This window comes from Cyanistes caeruleus, chromosome 1 (genome assembly GCF_971803275.1).
Source record: "Cyanistes caeruleus chromosome 1, bCyaCae1.hap1.1, whole genome shotgun sequence".
NCBI classification, from domain to species: Eukaryota; Metazoa; Chordata; class Aves; order Passeriformes; family Paridae; genus Cyanistes; species Cyanistes caeruleus.
This window is the reverse complement of record NC_141701.1, coordinates 95,325,503-95,340,422: the sequence shown is the minus strand read 5'-3', so window position 1 is coordinate 95,340,422 and position 14,920 is coordinate 95,325,503. Positions and strand designations below refer to the sequence as shown.

Below are 14,920 nucleotides of genomic sequence, written 5' to 3'. Positions count from 1 at the left end.
CTGATGCTCTTGGTCACCTTTCCCGTGTGGGGAAAGAATGGGCTGCAGCATTTGGCTTGCAATGGCATTGTGTGCTTGTGCCCAAAGCACAAATCCTGTGAGCTCCTGCCTGTATTTGAGTGTTTGAAAAATGAACATTAAGTCCTACCCTGCTGCATGGGCCTGACTGTGTGTGTGATGAATTGGAGTCTGTGCTGCAAAACGTAAATTGCTTGTAATTATGACAAATCATGTACAGTGCTCGTACTGTGAACTACAAAGCTTTTGTCCACTGCTGCTTCTCCAGCTGCTTAAAAAGCTCTCCTGATAAAGTGCTGGAAGCTCAGAAACAGCCTTCCAGGTTTGGTTGTTCACATTTTGTTGAGGACACTGAAAATAATTTGGTCTGTTTGAAGAACTTGCTTCTATTCCTCAGAGTTTCTTCTGATGTGGGGGAGCAGGAGCTGGACTACAGGACAGGGAATGCTTAGCAGAAGAACAAGATGAAAGCAAGTTTGGTTATTAAAAGGAACTCTGAGCATTGCTCTTGATCTGTGTCCTTGATAAAAATCCCTACTGCTGTTCATCCTTCCAGTAACAGCTGCAGGCATGTAATTTCTCCTCTTTCTGTATTATTGGACAGTCTGTCTGTCTGCTTTTTTTGGTTACTCATTTTCTGCAGTAAGGAGTGGTTTCTTCTATCTATTTTGTTTGTTTCAGCAGATGATAAACGTGTGCACGCATGAGAGAGCAATCTGTGTGTTACTTTGCTTTGCATGAGCACAGAATGGCACACATAAGAAGTACCTGCTGGGATGAATTGCTGTTCTTTTCCATGCACTGTTTTACCTCAGTTTATGGTCAATGCTATCAGCATGTGGCAGTCATGTTTACAGAGCACCACTGAGGCAAATATTCTAGCTGGATATTTTAAAATGTTGGATACCTTCATAGCCACAGGTGTTTGGAGCTGTAATTGCTGAGATAAAAGTCCTGCAGTTTGTGGAGCAGAGAATTTGATCCTCTTTTCCAAGTACAGTGCTGCCTGTCTCAACTGGGCATGCTGTCTGCCCCTGTCAAGGGGAGTCCCAGCCCACTGTTGGGTATAAATCCTAGCTGCAGTAGGTGGGATCCTCTGGCACAGCAGATCTAATCCAAAGCCAAGTTCTACTCAGTAAATACTCTTCCCTTTTTTCTGTCTTTTAGCATCAAGATGGTGCTCATGTGGACCAGTGGGGACACGTTCAAGACTGTTTACTTCATCCTGAATCAGGCCCCTTTCCAGTTCTCCATCTGTGGACTCCTGCAGGTATTTGTGGACATCGCTATCCTGTTGCAGGTTTACTTGTACAGCCACTACCCTCAGAAGCCCGTGTCCCACACTGCACACCCAGCCAGCACCAAGGCCCTGTGAAGAACTTGGCTATGCAGGCTGCAGGTCAGTGGAGTCAGCCATGGCATCTCTTCTTCCACTTGTAAATACTCCTGTGTTGCCAAGTTGAAAGCAGAAATGAGAGCAAAGATGGAAAATACGGCTGCACGTCCAGCTCAGGAGGTTCTGGGTTACATAACTTCCTCTGTTTTCAGACTTAGCTGTAAAGAACTGTTTCTTGGTGGGGGGAGGGGCACTTTATTTTTGCATATGTACCTATGAGCCTTATTAATTCACAAATGTTTGTATATTTAATCACAAGGGCTGGATGGTTTGTGTTTTTAATGCTATTTAAAAATGTTACACCACAGAAATTATAGGATATTTTGTTGGAAACCTCTACCTATTTATATAGTATAAAGTCTGTATATTGGCGGGAAGTTTGTGGCATATTACTAGCATTCAGTATCTCCACGATGGAGGAAGAAGTATTGAAGAGCAAATCCAGGAGCTTTCTCTTTTCTCTGTAAGGGTGTCTGGTGAGAGAAGGTGGGGGTGGGAGGCCCTGCAAAGCGGTGAGCAGCCACAGATGCTGTAAAGCTAAAAGTGAGCAGGTGTTCATCCCCGCTGCAGGAGGACACATGGAGGAGATGATGGAGGGGGTCTGATGGTGCTGGAGTCACATTTAGAGCTGGCACAGCCAGTCAGGCATCCAGGCCAAAGGAGGAGCCAGCAGGAGACTGTAGGGAACTTAGGTGGTCATGCTTTGAAACTATGGGGTGTGGGAATAGCCTGCCCTTCACCTGGGGGAGCAGCACTGCCCCTGCAGCTGTGCACAGGACAGAGCTGGGCTGGAGGGTGTCTTTCCCAAACCAAGGGGCCAGCAGATGAGTGTTGACAGTATTGCTAGGCAAGTATTTATAGATGGTGATTGAGCCACAAAGATAGAAGCAGGTCCACTTTCATTGTCGCAGAGATGAAGAAGTTTGAGACAGAGAAAAAGCTGTATCCCCTGGAGTAGGACCAGCATCTGACAGCTTGATTTGTGGAGGCTGAGATTCGTGTTCATTGTTCAATGCCAAACAAGAACCTGTTTATGTTTTGGGGTGTTTCCTACATTGGCCCAACAAGGAAGGAGTCCATGTTTTCCTTTAACTGTTGTGAACTTTTAGGCTCTTAAAGAAAAGATTCTTCTCTTTTAGAAGACTCAGCAGCCTGTACTGAGAGGGAATGAGAAAGCTGAAAGAGCAGAGTTTATGTAGATGTTGTCTCTAAAGGCTATTAGCCAGCATAGGTCACTGTGCTCTGTCTGTGATGTGCAGGTGCTGGTGGTGTGGACCCCTGGGGGCTGTGACCAAACCCCTGGGCTCCTGTTGTGACACTGCTGTCATGAAACTGTCCCAGGTGATGTGAGGAGGCCATAGCAAGGCCCTTGGTCCCAGGAACAGCTATGCCTGTGCTGCTTCCTTCATGAGGCTTTCTCCGTCTGCTGCGTGAGTCCTGTCTGGCCTCAGGCAAGGTGGACAACAGATTTTTCAGAATAATTTTTTTCTCTAAGAATAACCCAAGAGCTTATGCTTTCTTAGCAGTGGCAGCAAGTCTGAGGCTTGATAACTTCAGTGTGTAAATCAGATGTTTACCACACTTTCTTTGGGAACCTCACAATTTGAGTCTGGACTGTCTTCATTGGTGGCAGACTGTGCAGCGGAGGGGAATCACACTGTGCCCAGGCACTGACTCCATGCTCTTTGTTCAATACCATACCCTTCTAGGCCTGAAGTGACCTTACAAAGACAATGTACTCAGCATGGCAGACTGTGAATGTTTTGTTCCTCTTTTCTCCAATGTTCTGGTTGTGTTACAAGAACATCTGGGCTTTTGTCTTTTTTAATTGAAAACTTAACAACTGGCTTCTCCGGTATGCTGCTTTAATGAGGATTGTATTTCTACTGTTTGAAAACAAACACTTTCTTGTGTGTTTTAATGGTCTGAAGGGTTTTTTAATAACTTGTAATGGTAAGATTTTTGTATTTGGTGGTCTTTTTCTAATACTCTGCAAAACAGGGATGTAAGAAATTAATGGTTCGTAAGAAACATACTTTTGTATGTTATAGCTTCACCTGGGAGTGCACACTTTTGGCCACCTCTTCGGCTTTGAACTACAGATATTACTGAGGATAAAACAATTTCTGGTTTTTTTCCTTTTGGAATTCTTCCTTGGGTGGATTCTTGAGTCTGTCATCTGTACCTAAACCAGCGAGCTCTGCAGACCAGTCTCATTTACACCAGAGCAGCAAATGCTGGAAGAGAAGCCAGTGAAACCACGTCCAAATCATCTTCTGTATGTGGCATTTAGCAAGTAGGACTCTTGGCCAGGAACTCTAGAACTTCTTGCAAGGTACTTTAGGGACAAAGTGTTACAGAACTTTTGTTTTGTTCTCTGATTGTCAGGAAGTATCTGTTTCAATGATCACCTCAGAGAGTAAGAAATCGCTTACTTTAAATGCATCTCTTTGAATGTATGGCACATTTCATGGACTTTATTTTTTCTGTCAGTTGCAATGTTTTTTTTTAATAAAAATTACCTATTATATATAAAATGCAGTGTTGCTTTGTTTTGTTCAGGTACAAAATGTGTGCTTCTTAACTCTTACTATTAATCATCTTGTCAGGAGCATTGTTGATATGAATAACTAGTGTGGTTTTTCCTTCTGATGAGTGAGTAAGCACAAGGCATAAATTGTCCTGAAGTCATGATGCACAGCAGGGATTCTGGATTTCTGTCCCCTGCTCTTCCATGCATACCAGGGTAAACTTAACCATTGAGACCACAGAAGTTATTTGTGTTTGCAAAGCTTACAGTAAAAAACAAATTACTAACAGATTATTATGTAGCTTTAAAAGAACTGTCAGTCGTGCAGACTGCAGAATGAGGTTGAAGATGGGACACAGATGAGGGATGTGCTCTTGGCAGCCTCTGCACAGAAGATGAGAACACCGAGTCTGTCATCTCATGGCCAACTGCTGCCCCAAGAGAAGTCTTGGCCACCCTCCCTGTTCATTCTGGATGGGAAAATAAGCCAAGACTGTTCAGGAGCAGCCTTGAAGCCGCTATGCACCTCCTGGATCCTGCCAGGCTGCTGATCCAGGATGTTGGGCTGCTCTGGCATGGAGAGGTGGTCTGATACTGGTCTGTGCAATGACTGCAGGAGCTACAGAAGGGGAGATGGGGAGGAGGGAGGGCTGGAGGCATAGCAAAGAGGGTTGGGAAGGGCGGGAGGAGAGATGTGGGGGAGACTGAGCTTGCTCAAATAAAGGGCTGAAGGGTGATATTCCTGAAGGGAAGGGAAAGAAGGAAAACAAAAACATGAAGGTAAAGATAGGTAAACCAGTGAAGTGGGGGGGAAGGAGGAGGGACGTGAGGGCGGGGAGGAAACCCTGCCTGCTTTGTTGCAGTCTGCTGGCAGTAGAGACCCAAGCAGTTCTTAGAGCAGTCAAGCCTGCTCAACACTTGCAGTGCCTGCACCTTCTCTCCCAGACAGTGCTGGTGTTACTGGCTGCTGCTTTGGCATTCACTGTGGGGAAAGCAGTGGTGGGGCTGGCCCCAAATGAAACAATGGGGAACCCCATCTCTGGGTGCTGCGGCAGCCAGGGCAGCAGCCTGGCCCTGCTGGCTGATGCAGTGCTGCCCCAGGCCTCCCTCAGGGCAAATCTCTCCCTCTGCTGTGCATGGCAGGCAGTGGTCTGCACTTCGGCTCCAGGGAGGGAGAAATGTCATGGTTAGATGTTTGAGATTGCAGTTAGTTAGATGTTTAATTGCAGTTAGCTGAAATTAAAAACATTTTAAGACGTAAAATAAAGCTCACATTTGGTACTGGGTATTAAGCAAAAATTGGCCCACATGATCTGTTTGTTAAATGTGATTGTGATCCTTAGGCTCGAGAGCCAAGCAGACTTCAAGGACCTGACTGACAATCGTAGCTTTGTTGGAGGCTTTCTGTAAGAAAGAAGACATCAATATGTAAGTTAACAGTGTGCCAATAAATAAAACATTGCCTGGATACCTGTGCCAACAGCAGTAATTAAAAGACAGGAACTAGAACATAATGTGAGGTTCACCCCGGGGCAGGGGCAGGTCTTCCTGTAAACAGCCTTGTAAAGCAGCCAGTCCCAAGTGGATGTCAGCATCTAGAAATGCACCGACAGCAAACACAGCATTTCAGACCCCCCTCTTGCCCTTCTGTGTCCCGGCTTAGGTGCACTTGGCTCTGGTAGGTGCTAGCTGAGAGACTGAGGGGCTTTGCTCAGCCACAGATGATCCAGCAGCACCACGCTGGATTTCTCTACCCATCACCCCTTCCATGTGCCTCTGTCGTCTTCCATGCCAAGGCTTCACAGTCCTCTAGGCCTGTGCCTTGTAGGTGCCAAGGGAAGGCCAAGGATGCTCTTCCCCCTGAAGCATCTGCTGCAAGGCTGCCATAGCCTGTGCCTGTTCTGGCCTCAGCAGTGTGGGACAGCAGCCTCTGTCCCGTTTACAGTTGAGAAGATGACACCAGCATCACATTTTTCTTTGCATTACTGCTTTTTCTTAACTGAGGCTGCTGTGTGGTAGGAGGTGGCTGTGCACATGCACTGTATGAGCTGAAGTTGTGTTTGACTTCATGCTGTTCCCTTCAACTCTGTCCCTTTACCAGTTAACACATCCTTAACTCTGCTAAGTTATGGTTTTCATGACTAGTGTTGCCAGCTGCCAAAATTTGTAGGTCCAGATCCACACATGCTGCCAGCACGGTGGACATGTAGAAGAGGTGGCTTTGCTCACGTTTGAAATCTTTGTCCCATATGAGAGAGAGGAATATTTGTTTCCTTTTTTTTCTTTTTCCTTGAGGCAAAGCTAGTGTGCTACGACTGTGAAGCACTTAGTTGTTCAAAGAAACAGGTATAACTACCTGCTGGCACTGGTGTGTCTGCAGTCAGCAGTATGGCATTTATTAAAGATAAATGGCCTTAAAATCATCTGTGTGCTGTGTCAAAAAAACCCAACCACCATACACAACAAAACCAACATTCTCCAGCAGCTGATCAAAAGTAATAAGCATCACCCATAACAACAGCTGCCCTGGGTGAAATTCATTCTCCTCTGAGTGTCTTTTATGTCTGGCAATGTGCACATCACAACTTTATGAAGCTTCCAAAAATAATTTGTTTAAAAGGTTCCTGGTTTATATTTGTTTCCTCATCTGTCATCCCAATAGATGAAATGAAACTTTATTAAAATACAGGCTTTGACTAGGAGACATAATGAATGGGTTTTGTCACTTTATTAAAACTCTGTGCGTGCTGGAATTAATTATGTGCCTTTTGAAAAATACAAAGAACTCACTGTTGTAGGACAATAGCAACTTGATGGAGAACAGCAGTAATACAGTATGTGTCATCAGTCTTTTTCTACACAGCTGCTGAGCTGCAGTTTGCTGTCCCAGCACTGTTTTTTCATGCTGCAAGGGCAAAAGCTGCATTGATTCATGGTTATTTGCTAGCACTGCAAGTGTGAAACTCTTCATTCTGCAAGGATGTCCACTCCAACGTGGCTTTTCTAGTAGTAAGGTAAGGGTGCTTTCAGTTTGTTGGGTTTCACGACCTTGAGGACATGCATCCTGCACCCTCCATGTACACTAGCCGTGGTCACTTCATTCACACTGGAGATGGAGCATGAAACACACCTGGTGTGCATGAACCAAATCACCATGAGCAGTGTGCTTGTGAGTCCACCTAGTGAGTCTGTCGGGTGCCACCTTAAGACTGAGCATCTGAATGCCACCAGAAGATGCAGTGCTGCCCCTCAGCACCAGGCCACACTGTCCCCCCACCACTGCTCCCTTTGCTGGTTTGCAATCAGCTGGCTGCAAAGCTGCATCCCTGATGTCAGACCTTAATAATCCTTAATGAAAGAAATGCCCACACCGGGAATAAAAAAACCAAAATATTTCATGAGTCACAGCAACCCAGTGCTGGCTGGCCTTGCTTAGCTGAGAGTCTGAGTCAGCCCAGCCACCAGCCCTTGGCCCTCTTCTCCAGCACAAGGAGCAGATGTGTTCCCGGTGCTGCTGGACCATGAAGGATGGGCACCTGCGTGTGCTTTGCCTGCAGTTCAATACAGCTGGGGCTTTGCTGACCCAGGTGCATCCTGCACAGAAGGGGGGGCTCAGTTTTGCTGCCTCCATCTCCTGCAGTGCTCAGCAGCAAGTAACAAGTGTTATGTCACATCAGCATGGGGAAACACCACCTCCCCCCCCACACCCAAATCACCAGACACAGTCAGCCACAAAGCTTTTAAAATTTATTAAAATAAAGTGTAACTTTTCCATTTCCCTTGCTTCATTCCTATAAGGAATGGCTTAATACAACAGTTTGCTAATGTAGGATTGGTTTTACAACATATTCTGAGGCAAAAAAAATCCCAACAACAAAAAAAGCAACACACCAGACAAATCCCATCTTCAGTATATCAGGTTTTGTTCCCTTCCTGGTGGGTGGAGAATATGGAGGGTGACACTGCATGGCTTTAGTACAAACAGGAGTGTAGGTACAAGAGACTGTTGGGTTCCTTCTCCCTCCATTCCCTGATCACATCCCACCTGTAGGAGCACGGAAAGACCCACACAGCATCCTGACTTGGACACAGCTCCTCCAGGGTGGGGGCTGGAAAGCTCATGCATGGGGCTGGCATCAATAAGCAAGCATGCAGATGCCACCATATGATTCATTTTCCCTTTAAACTGACTTAAAACCTTGGAAAATCAGGAAGAAGAGCCAGAACACTTGTTCTAATGACAGGATTGTATTTTTCTTAGCAGGAGGTCAAAACCAAAAGGCTACTCCTAACGCAGAGCACAGCTGCTGCACTGCAGCTCAGGCCAGAGCCCACTGAAGGTGTATCGCTGGCTTCACCAGGTCTGTACTGCTCCCCTACTCCTGTTTGCATGTAACTGCACTCGGTGCAGCCACCACCACTGAGGAACTGGTGGCTTAACATCACCAGCTGGTTTAACATCACCCTCCCCTCTTTCAGCTACATGTAGTTCAGACTGGTTAAACACATTTCTCAATACATGAGAGATGGAAATAGTTAACAGAAAGTGGAGAAACATCATCATTTATAATGGTATTTTTTATGTTTGACTGTTAGCAAAGGAAAAATAACCAGGTTAATCAGTACCATAGTCGGGAAGATTTTTTTGTATTTCTGCCATGGGACTAAGATACAAAGCTTAGGATGGTAAATATGCATCTCCACTAAATAATGCAAACTGTGGTCACACACAATTCAGAGCCGGTTGCGCTGCCTCATCTGTAGAAGACAAAAGCAAGCCCCTGGTAAAGCTGAAGGGATGCTTCTGCCCTTCTCTTGCCCTCACCCCTTGGCTTATCTCAGGTTGTGTTCCTTGGTGGTGCTGCCAAAACAAACGTGCTGTGGGGCGTTGCAGCACGGGGAGCCCCTTGCGCAGCCCCTCGCCCGGGGAGTGCCACTGAGCAGGGTAGGGATGAGGTGGCACGCTGGTTGCTCTGCCATACGGTACCTGGCACAGGCTGTGCTTCACATTACATTCTGCTGGCTGGCTGTGTTCAATGGCTGCTCCTTGGGCGTACACAAAAATACTTGCTCGATAGAAAAGCTCTAAGAAAAGCAATGGAGCAGAGCTGTACTTGGTAGAATTTCTAGGGGTACTTTTCAGAGGTCCCTTAAGATCAGAAGTTGGTCTTTGGAGAAACCTTGTGTGTGTCTGCCCCTCATTTATGCAGTTCACGGTATTCTTGCAGAACTGACCTCCCCTGTCCACTGCATCTTGTGCTGCCAATGTATGTCCTCAGGTCTTCAGGGTCAAGAACTTCTCTTGGCTTACTGGCCTGCCAAGGGCAGACCCTCCTGCTCACCAGCACTTGGTGGGAATGTGGCACTGAGCCCCCTTGTACTGTCACCACCTGAGAACTCGGTGTTCTCTTGCCACTGGCGCAGCTGCCTGCTGGCTACTCGCTGCTGCTGCTCCTTCAGCTCGCTGTAGGAACGGGAAAAGGTATGAAAGATGGACGTGACCGGGAAAGCCATCAGCAAAATCCCACTCAAGATACTGCTCAGGGCTACCACCTGTCCGGGGATGCTACGGGGCACCATGTCCCCGTAGCCAACAGTTGTCATGGAGATCACAGCCCACCAGTAGCTGGTGGGGACGCTGGTGAACTCTTGCTTGGCTCCCAGCTCGCTCTCGGCCAAGTAGACCAGCGGCGAGAAGAGGGCCATGGCGACGCAGAGGAAGAGCAGGAGCAGCCCGAACTCGCGCGTGCAGCGGCGCACGGTGAGCCCCAGCGTCTGCAGCCCCAGCGAGTGCCGCGCCAGCCGCATCACGTACAGGATGCGCAGCGCCCGCAGGAAGCGCAGCACCAGCCCCACGCGCTCCAGGTACTTGTTCCCAGCTCCCCCTCCAGGCTTGCTGCTGTTTTTTGTGGAAACCACATCCACAATGAGAGAGACGTAGAAAGGCAGAATGGCCAGGATGTCGATGATGTTGAGCGGGGTTTTCAGGAAAGCACACTTGTTTTCTGCCTGGATGGATCGCAGCAGGAACTCAAAGGAAAACCACGCCACACACACCGTCTCCAGCACAAAGATGTCGTAGCACTTTTGTGAGCATTCACCCTGCGGAGAAGAGGAGCGGGAGACACATAAAAGAGGGGAGAAGCATATTTAGAGGGAGTGAAACAAAGAGAGTGTCAGTTCTTAAAGGGAAGCACCATGTGGAATTGATACAAATCGTGATGTACCAAAGCAAAATCATGGCTTCTGAGAGGTACTAAAACCAGAGGATACATGTTTGACTGTGGGAAAGGTCAGCAGTGCTCTGGAGTGTCCCAAAGCTGCCGAGAACCTGGTGTGATCTTATCAGCTGTTAGGCAGAGAGCATACTGCTAAAGGGCCAGTGGCTCACACTCCATTTTTAACCAAGACTTGAACACCTTTTAAAAAGGATCAATACAGGATTCACGGATTGTAATAAAAGTGTGATCCTTCCTTCCCTTCTTGATCAATAATAAATTGCCTACTAATGGCTCATAAACACCTACAGCATTTTAAGTGATATGCTTGGATCTATAATCTATTATTCACTAAATACAAGTGCATATTTTATATTCCAGCGAACATTTATTAACACACTACCCCTACAGTCAAAAGCTTATATAAAATACTGAGAAATGTAGGCATTTCTTACAGAAAAAATACCACAGGATAGAGCAGGGTATGGAGAGACAATGTGTTTTTAGTTACTGCACCTGTAACAACTAGTGACCACAATGCCTTCCCCAAGCTTTCTTCCCCTGCTCTTCCCTGCAGGCTCACTTGGTGGCAAATAAGGAGAGCTCTGGCTCTTTAGTTATGATGCTTGTAAACAAGTCAGCCTCAGTGCACAGGAAAGGCAATAAACAATAATGCTGGTGGTGATGGCCACTCCTGGGTTGTTAATACTGTGGCAATTCTCTGCTATATCACTCCTGGTACCTCCAGCTGAATAATAAGCAACTTCTCTAAATAAACAGATTTTGATGTGGACAATTATAGGGCTAGTGCTGTTTCCTCTGTAAATGCTCATAGAAAAGTGTGAATGCTCTGGGGGCTTTATGTGGAAGGCAAGTGTATGCTTATTTAAGGGAAGTGTATATTTATTCAGTGTGCCAGTTTGAGCAGTTTGTGAAACAGTTTGTTGTAGGGAGTCCATCCAGGCTAGTGGGGTGTGTGGCTCCCACTGGATGCAGCAGGTATTAGGTCCCAATGCCCAACCTTGTTTTGCTTGCCTATGCCAAATTATAACAATAAAACATCAGTTGAGAATGGCGAGGCTGTGTCAAGCTGGTCCCCATTTCACCACTGGAGAAGCTGAGAACCTGGCACATGTATTAACAGTTCTGCCCACATACTCAGCCACAGGAGTCTTTTGCTCCAGAGAGCCAAGGAAATTTTTAATGCACAGCACCACATCCTAACTTCATCCCTCTTGAAGTGTGTATGTACAGGTTTTTTCCCTGTTTGAAAAGGAAGCAACAAAAGACTGATGAGGCTTTTGCCCTCTTCACTAACTGCAGCCTTTCCCAAAATGTGGTGGGACTAGATATGTTTCAAGGGATGTTGCACTGCCAGCAGTCCTCACACTGAATGCAAAGCCTTGGGTTACCTCAATATGATAACCAAAATGCTGAGGCACCCTGCACATCTTACACTTAAAAGGAGATTGAGACAATAACTGAAGAGATGTCAACAAGAAAAACAGATGTGAAAAGGAATCCTCAGAGCCAGCATTTACGGTCCTTGTAGTAACCACAATAAAAAAATGGTAATGCCTTGTGTTTATAGATTTTTGTTTTATATTCCACTCTCAATTGGCACATGATGTACCTCCTACTGTTTCCCAGGGGGTCATGATGATATGGAGAGAAAAATTACTTGTCCCATTACTGTCAAGATTTTAAGCATATTGCAGGGAGGAATGATAATCTTATTTTACCAGTATAGTAGCTCAGATAGCCTGTCTTTAAATTCCAAATTTTGATATGTGTGAACACTAGAAGGAGCTTAATTTATATCTGCCTCACCAAACTAATTTGGTCATAAGTAAGTATTTTTGTCATAATCATAATACATAGGATACAAGATTTTGTTTCTAGGAGCTTTCCTCCTATCACAGCATAATTATGCTTTCAGGCTCTCCTATCAAATACAGAATCAAAATCTTCCACACCACAATACAAATCTGCCTCTGTGAGCCAGAGACAAAGCTCACAAAGTCAGTGGAAGGACTCTGCCTTACCACTGCAATTTCTCTCCTTATGACCCAGAAACCAGCCCTCAGACCAGTATTGTCCCAGAGCTCTGCTGCCTGGGAATCTCTCATCAGCATGTGCTTGATCTCCCACCTAAGGGCAATGGCTCTTCATCCTAACCTTGTAGGTGTTCAAAAGGATCAGATTGAGGTGTTAGGATGACAACTCAGAGAGGAATAGCTATGTCTTGAGCAAAACAACAGCAATGACAAGATAAATACCCAAATGTGCAAATTTGCTTTCTCTGGCAGGTGCATCATTACTTGGAAACTCGGATACACCTTGTCTTAAGGCAAGCTCTGGCAGGAAGTGTTCTGGATTCTGATGAACATGTATAGACTCTTCAAGCCACTAAAAGTTTTAGGGAAGTCAGTGAAGCCTATGGAGAATTTAGCCTTAAAATAAACCTAAAAAGTCACTAAGGTGATTAATAGCTAATTTGGCACCTAATTCCCCCAGCACTTTCTATTAGCTGCGTATGGAAAGGAGCCTCTCCAAAGTGCTTCTGTGTGTGAGTTTTGGTGCAGGAGTAAACAGGAGTGAAGGCTGTTCCTCACTAATGGGCTGCCAGGAAAGATGGCTTTTGGAAGACTCTGCTCTCCCACACCTCTGACATGTCAGTCCTGTGTAGGTTCACAGACCTAAAGCCCTGCTATTTATGTCTTCAATCTTCCTGCAGAACAACATCCCAAACACAAGTGCAGGAGCAGCCTGGCAGCCTTTGCTCAGCCAAGCTCAAGAAGCTAGGTGGAATATGGAGCTCAGATAATCCAACACTGCAGAACCAAGCTGCATCTTTTCCCAGGAAGATAATGAGGAGCCAAAATTTCCTCTATCCAGAGCCGATGCTGGGCCCTGGCTTTCTTCCACTTTTCCCACTCTCCACAGCTGACAAATAATATGAAAGTCAAAATGTTTACTTTCAGTACAGTGGAGTGATGTTCTACTACAGAGTTCACTTCAACAGGATGAAACAATCCCCCCCTTCCAGCTAATGCATAATTATCTCCAGCAACTTGCTCAGTATCCTTATTAACCTACCACAGTCTGAACAAGCCAGGCCCTGTCCAAAGGCTGTCCTAAGAATAAGAGGGTCTGAACATGCTTTTAGAAAACAGATCTGTGTGTCAATCAACCTGCCAGAGGTCTCTTTTCTCCACTAATTAAATGTCTTCCTATCCCTTGGACCATGTTTTAATATTGTCTAGGTGTGATCTATTATTATCCCCACATATTACCAAAAACAGCAAAGCAAAATTGTATTTCAAGCTCTTTGCACTTCATTTCTTTCAGTTGCAGCTGCTTTTCCTTGCTGGTTTTTTTCCTGCTTGACAACAGCATTGGTTAAAAAAGAAGAAAAAGGCAATTTTTTTCTTTCTAAAACTTCTAAATATGTGTTCCAGTCTGACTGGATGCTGTAATTCTGCTTGGGCTTTTGAGGTTTTTCTGTTCAAGAAAACAAAGCAAAAATTCTCAGAAAAGCACACACACAGACAGAAAAAAAAAAAAAAATCAGCCATTGAAATGCAAGGAAAACAAGTCCTAACAGAACAAGGCATCCTGCCCAAAATAGGTCTTCATCAAATCTGTATGTTCTGAAAAAAGATCGAGCTATAGCAACTTGTGGCCATAAACATGTCCATTAACAACTACACACTGCTTTTTACTTTTTATAAGCGAAACAGCTTGCCCTCATACCAAGTAACAGAATTTCTTCACCCTGGAATCTAATGGATACATTTTTATCACTACTTTTTCGTATTTAGATTGATGAAATTGAACCACAGGGAAAGCAGTTGTTCTTCACAAAGTATGTATATTTATTTGTGTCCATTTGTTTCTTTCAAACCATGAGTTGTTAGTTTTGGTGGGTTTTTTTCCCTGCAGAAATTTCTTGAGTGTGGGAAATTACCTGCAGTTGCACAGGATTTTGGGGCTATATACTAATGTCAACACGGCACAAGGAAAGAAAGTTAGAAAGGCATCGGTGAGTAATTCTGTGCAGTCAAATTAAAGTGAGTCTCCTTCATTAGGATCTATAGAAATTTGCTGTCAAAAAGCCAACCACAGCATCTTTCTTCTGAAGAAATGTTTTCTTTGCCAAAAGTTTCTTTGGCAAGAGGAAAATTACAAAAAGGAAAAATGGTGTCTTCTGGAGTTCAAATCCATCTGTATTCATTGTTCTGTATAGCCTATCTAAAAGAGGCAGCCATCTTTCAGAAACATTTTGGTTTGACTTACAGGTTCCATTTCACTTGTACTTCGCTGTACTGAACCTCAGAAAAACTCTCCACTGTGTGTTGTGTGACTTCTTGGCCTTGCCTTTGTCCTCTGGACTCCTGAGAAGAAGTTGCGACTCCTCCTTAGATTCTTGCAGGCTTTGACACCATCTTCTAATCCCTCTGCATTAGAAGATGTCAAAAGCCAGATCACCTCTAACTGCCCCAGTTCTTGTGTTGCTTTCCATGCACTTTTTTGTAAGGTCAGCAGCTCCGCAGCACTTTGAAGGAAGAAGTTTCAATGTTACCCACTTTGACCCTGTAGTGAGATTTCCCTTACTGTCAAATCTATATGTTAAGAAAAAAAGAAACCCCACCATGAGAGGCATTGCATACAGAAGTACTTACATAAGCTTGAAAAATCATGACATTTCTAAAACGATATTTTTGTTCATGTTCACTTGCCCCTTGTTACTTGAAC

At 45.1% G+C, this 14,920-nt stretch overlaps 2 protein-coding genes across 9 annotated transcripts in view; one reads left to right on the top strand and one right to left on the bottom strand.

Moving 5' to 3' along the window:
- Positions 1-3,951, top strand: part of SLC66A2 (solute carrier family 66 member 2) — a 64,642-nt gene extending 60,691 nt beyond the window's left edge. For all 4 annotated transcript variants that reach the window (XM_086843160.1, XM_086843146.1, XM_086843153.1 and 1 more), the window contains one exon: positions 1,186-3,951. In XM_086843160.1, coding sequence (XP_086699286.1) covers positions 1,186-1,393 — 208 coding nt within the window. In that variant the 3' untranslated portion in view covers positions 1,394-3,951. The remainder of the gene's footprint in view (positions 1-1,185) is intronic.
- Positions 3,952-7,677: 3,726 nt separating this feature from the next.
- KCNG2 (potassium voltage-gated channel modifier subfamily G member 2) overlaps positions 7,678-14,920 on the bottom strand; it is a 53,359-nt gene continuing 46,116 nt past the window's right edge. For all 5 annotated transcript variants that reach the window (XM_023919621.2, XM_086843085.1, XM_086843091.1 and 2 more), the window contains exon 3: positions 7,678-10,046. In XM_023919621.2, coding sequence (XP_023775389.2) covers positions 9,252-10,046 — 795 coding nt within the window. In that variant the 3' untranslated portion in view covers positions 7,678-9,251. The remainder of the gene's footprint in view (positions 10,047-14,920) is intronic.